The following is a 5,243-nucleotide window of genomic DNA, read 5'->3' on the forward strand; positions in this document are numbered from 1 at the left end:
GACGACCCAGATCAAGCAGGCGAGGCGGTGCTTCCAGACCCGCGACAGCGGTAGTGGGCTCACGACCCAGATCACAAGTACGTCCCCTTCCTCCCGATCTCATCGTGCTCCTCTCCATCCCGTCCCCTTCCTCCCCGCAGCGGAACCTTGGTTCTGACCCGTCTCGTTGCTGTGTGCAGAAGTCCGGGAGGCATGGGGCCGGGGACGTGTGCCAGATCTGCCCCGACGGCCTGGGCACCACGATGGACGGCGAGGTCCTCACCGCCTTCGACGTCTGCCGCTTCCCGGTCTACGTGCACGAGCGCAAGGAGGGCACCCAGGCCTGCCTCCAGCGCTTCTGCAAACTCGGCCGCAGCGCAAAGCGCTTCTGCCTGCTCCGCCCCCGCCCGCCCCGGGCCGCCGGTACTTCCCCTGCCCCCCCTCTGACCCTGCTTCTTGATTTTGATCTGTGCCGTACCACTGTACCAACCCGCTGCTGCTTATCCCATCGCTGTCGTGTGCTGTCGAGTTAGCTTCTCATGCCACTGCTGTATGATTTCGTATGACGAGTGGATTAGAGGAGATGGGCGGAGAGGGAAATTTTGGGATGCATGCCGTGCTAGGATCTACTATGCAGGAGGTAGGGCAGGAGCTGGTAGTAGGCCGCGTCGGTTCTCAGTCAAGTCCCAAAGGACGCAACAGCCCCTGGGAGAGTTTTTTCTTGCAAATAACTGCGCCAATAGATGGGATTCGCCCGAGACGGTGCTCTAAGGAAGAGTTTAGGCATAACACCGGATTAAGAGGTTTAACAATCGGTCATGGTTAACCTGACCATAAAACTTCAGAAGCTAATCCTACAAAGATAACGAACTCGATAATGCAGGCTGGTCATGATTGTACTGATCACTGAGTTAACTATGTTTTTAGGATTGGTTTCTTTTGTTTTATCTTCTGGGCAATCGTCGTTGCTATGCCATCAGGGTTGAATAGGTTGACGACAACGCACTTGTTATTGATGAACACAATGATTAAAGAGAACCAACCTGCTTCTGTTCATTTCTGCTACACCGTTTCTACTTGTTTGCGTGTAGAACCATTCTTGAGCCTGAATGGTACTACTTTTCTTGTTTTTTGTCTTTTTTGTTCTTATGAAAAATCTTTTGTTCATTTTATTATATACATGCTAGATCACACCTCACGAGGATCACCTTTGAATCATGCTAAGTTACGAAGTTGGCAATACCTTTGAATCACCTTCGCCCCTCCCGCGTGCTGAACATGTGCAGGTGGGCTTGTTGCTCCATGTTCTGCAGCTGCAGGCGCATCTTCAGTTTACTGCCTGTTTTTGCTAAGCAATGTGCCAATGGAAGCATGCATGGTTTGGCTATATGAAGTTCATCAAATCATAAAAGAGTGAATAGGTGTTGGCTTTAGAGTGCTAGCTCATATACTCTAGCAGGCGAAGCACGTACGTGCAAGCTAACTTCAACAAAGCAGACTAGTAGCTTAATTGATTCTTTGTTAGCTAGCAGTACTCGGATGACTAACTGACTGTGTATTTGTACTAGTAGCTAGCAGTACTCGGACTAGTAGCTAGCAGTACTCGGATGACTAACTGACTGTGTATTACAATTGCTGGGTGCACTTATGATACACTTAGTGTGCCACCTCCAGATGACCAACTGACTGTGTATTTGTACTAGCACGTGCCGACGAAGCAGGAAAACAGAGTTGCGGAGAGCAGCAGCTCACCATCGTGGTCAGGGACCGACCGTTCGAGAGTAGACCGCGGAGACGTGGAGTTCAGTCCAGGCAGTTCCTTGTAATATTTTGGATCTCATTTTTGTTATGATGAATTGATATATAATGATGTTTGATCTGCTTCTGCTTGATTCCTTGTTGACATTGCAGTCACGTAGATTTTGCTGGTTGTGGCATTGCTTGAATTTGGGTTATTGGATAGCTGGAGCTGCGTAGGATTTCTTCTAATTTACTACAGGAGACGAAGACCACGCTTCATGAATTCAGGTGCTCTCTCTCATTTTTCTTGTAACAATGTTGCCAAAAAGGCATTTATCTGGTTGTGAAAAAATAAAAGAAAGAAGAAACTTGTAGATAAAATCATTGGAGCTTGTATATCCAAATCCTATAATTATATACTCTCTCTGCTCCCAGGGCACCCCCGAGGTGGTCATGTGGGATCCTCTCGAACAGCTCGTGCTCGCTATCAACTTCGATGGCAGGGTCACCCGCTCCATCGGCCCCCTCTCCGGCGGGATGTACTACTCGGATTTCATCCCCTACGTCAACTCATACACAGAGATCTACATGTACTACTCGGATTAAACTCTGTTCTGCTGTACAATTACACTCGCAAGCTGTCTTACCGTATTATTGGATCTGTTAATCACTGCCTACATGTTAGATCGGTTTGATTTTGACATGCAGCAAGACTTTAATGTTTCTGAATTCTGATGTGAAAGCATGTCTACGTCAGTTGAACTTTGCACGACTGTTCCTGTAGATCGATGGTGATATCAGCATGCATCCTAATTGTCAATCTCGAGTCTGCACTTCTGTATGTTTTTGATGTGAAACACTTATGCATGACTAATTGTTAAGTTGATACAATTTCTTTGGAGACAAGCATGGAAATATGTATTAACTTTCCAGAAAATTGAACTTTTCTTAACAAATCAAGAACTCCCCTCATTATGTGAAACACCTATGCATATGACTAATTCTGCATGGTAATTCTGTTCAATTCTGATTTCTTTGGTAGTCAATTCTGTTCAATTGTGAAACACCTATGCATATGACTGTGACAGCATGTCTACATCAGTACAACTTTGCATGCATATTTTATTGACTAGATATATACGTGTTGACTGTTCGTCTATTCCTATGTAATGCATATTGTGTAATGGAGTTTGCTTGTATGGTGTTTGTGAAAATGTTAGTATGAAAATAATTGACATTGGTTACAGCGTACATGGCCATTAGAAACGCGGAAGCTTACAGTGGCTACGGTCGCCCACGCTCTGCTTCTCCTGGTCTCTGTGTACCCTGCTTGCATACTGTCTGTTTGTGATTTATTCTAGCAAGTATCTGTTCATGAAAAATAAGCTCTCCAGGATTCACCGGACGAACAACTAGTTCTAGCATGTTTATTTCAAGCAATTTCTGATTCATGTTGTTTGATGAACCAGTACCCATGTCGGGAGACTAGTAGAACTTGCAAACTTTTGTCACTTATCCTGCTGTTCATGTCCATAGTGATGAGCATTTATGTGTATTGCTATTTGCCTCTGGTGACATGTGAGAAGCACTCATCTACTCCCTCCGTCCAAAAATACTTGTCGGAGGAATGGATGTATCTAGACATATTCTAGTTCTAGGTACATCCATTTTATGCATTTCCGCGACAAGTATTTCCGGACGGAGGGAGTATATGTTTATATTTTGAGCAGCTGGGTACAACTACAGTTGCAAAATCATCCAGCCAAATTTTGGGAGGATGGCATAAAAGATTACATAACCCATGCTTTTGAAATCATGGTAAGCTTCACAAGCTTGTAAGGTGTTTTCTATTTTCAAATGACTTTACATCAAGTTACTGTTTCTCAACAGAAATTCTAGACTGTGTAGCTTTTTATTGTTCTCTCCACTTATTTGTACAACCAAGGATGCTTACTTAACTGTATAGCTCTTTATTGTTCTTTTCTAGGTATTCTATTTATGCTCCATTCCGAAATCTATTGTGCACTGCCAAGTCCATGAGGCGAAGCGCTCACTGCTCGACTATTTCTTTACTGAACTGGGAGCAACAAAGGCAAGATATTCAAAACAAGCTGAAGTCCTTTTGATTCTTGATTTAGCATACACATGCAACCTGATTGGTGATGTTACTGTAGATATGATGTAGGTTCAATGCTTACAATTTTTTGATGTGATGCATGTCACCTTTCGAAATATGAAGATGCTCTATCACTGTTGCTGGCAATCTGGCATATCATAACAGTCTTACCCCTTGTTCTGTCACTAGCATACACTACAGTTTTAGATAAAAGGGGGGCATATCATTTGCTCTATAAAATGGATTGATATTAATTTATTTGGACTTGCACACATTAGGTAAGGAAGGATCGCCAATCTGGGTGTCCAAATGATAGTAAAACCTAGGCTCTTGCACGGTTCTTGGATTTATTTTTAGCATATATTACCCATATCGAGACTGAACATGTGGCTTTTCTTCTCATCTACAGGAGAGTTATGTGCTGATTTTTTTGAAGAAGCTGGAAGTCCAAGACAACGACTTGCTTTATATGTTTGTTGTAATGCCGTATTTTCTGGGAATTTGGATGTACTGTTGATCTTGCTGAGAATTTGGTGTATATTTGCTTGCTGAACTTATTATTCAAATGCTAGAATATATGTACAAATCCTTGGAATTTTATTGTATGTATTTTAGAAATGTATTCTTGGATTGAAAGTGGTCAAAAACAGAATATATTGGTATTGAATTTGGGTTGATTCTATGTCTGTGCTGTAAATTGTATTTGAAATAAAGAGGCATGGCCCAAATTAAAAACTGGCCGAATGTCTGTTGTACCAAATGAAAAACTAGTCGAAATGGCTACAGCCCAAAAAGAATTGGATCGCAAAGAGGCCAAGGCCCAAAAATTGGTTCGCAAAAAGGCCAAGGCCCAAAAATTAAATGCACAGTAAAAATCGTGAGGCCCAAATTTAAAATGGACCGCAAAATGCTCAAAGCAGTTGACCAAAATTGGCAGGAAAAAAATATAAATGGGCTGAATTAATGGGCTTGGCCCATATAAACACCGAATTGGACCGGGCTGATTCTTGTGCCACATTGGATTGCGACGTCGGATGCCTACGTAGTTTTAAAATGTCTACGACCTTCTCACAGAAAAGGTCAAAAATATCAGTTTACGGCGGCCAGCTTTTAACCTTTTGGTTTTGGTCACAAAAAGGTCGCAAATAAAAAACTATGACCATTCAGTGACCAATAGTGGTGGTCACAAGTTGACATATTTCTTGTAGTGATTCAATGCATAATGGCTTAGTGCGCCAGCTTGCCGTGGAAAACTAGAGAAACTGAAATTATGACTGTGCCGTCCCGTCTCGTCTGGGTCGCACCCCGGCATGGCGGTCAAACGAGTGCACTCGAATCATCTCCCTCCTTGTCAATAATGATTCCACGGATTTAAAAAGCCCGCAACAATTAAAGCGTATCTTTTTTC

General features: G+C 43.1%; 1 protein-coding gene across 2 annotated transcripts; it reads left to right on the forward strand.

The window, feature by feature from the left end:
- LOC123121933 (uncharacterized) lies at positions 1-4,517 on the forward strand. Of its 2 annotated transcripts, none has more exons than XR_006459967.1 (6): positions 1-77; positions 180-402; positions 1,683-1,801; positions 1,891-2,007; positions 2,155-3,537; positions 3,707-3,817. XR_006459967.1 is itself a non-coding variant. In XM_044542033.1 (6 exons), the coding sequence occupies exons 3-6, from the start codon at positions 2,173-2,175 to the stop codon at positions 4,350-4,352; spliced, it is 438 nt and encodes a 145-aa protein (XP_044397968.1). In that variant the 5' UTR covers positions 440-1,801; positions 1,891-2,007; positions 2,155-2,172; the 3' UTR covers positions 4,353-4,517. The 2 variants fall into 2 exon arrangements, 1 of the variants encoding a protein (XP_044397968.1); XM_044542033.1 differs by lacking the exons at positions 1-77; positions 180-402 and adding an exon at positions 4,245-4,517 and having other exon boundaries at positions 440-1,801; positions 2,155-2,309; positions 3,450-3,537; positions 3,707-3,811.
- The last annotated feature ends 726 nt before the right edge of the window (positions 4,518-5,243 follow it).

Source organism: Triticum aestivum, chromosome 1B (genome assembly GCF_018294505.1).
Source record: "Triticum aestivum cultivar Chinese Spring chromosome 1B, IWGSC CS RefSeq v2.1, whole genome shotgun sequence".
NCBI classification, from domain to species: domain Eukaryota; kingdom Viridiplantae; phylum Streptophyta; class Magnoliopsida; order Poales; family Poaceae; genus Triticum; species Triticum aestivum.

Coding starts and splice junctions, on each gene's coding strand:
- LOC123121933 (XM_044542033.1), top strand. CDS start 2,173: ATGTGGGATCCTCTCGAACAGCTCGTGCTCGCTATCAACTTCGATGGC. Junction 3,538..3,706: donor CCCATGCTTTTGAAATCATG/GTAAGCTTCACA, acceptor GTTCTTTTCTAG/GTATTCTATTTATGCTCCAT. Junction 3,812..4,244: donor CTGAACTGGGAGCAACAAAG/GCAAGATATTCA, acceptor TCTCATCTACAG/GAGAGTTATGTGCTGATTTT.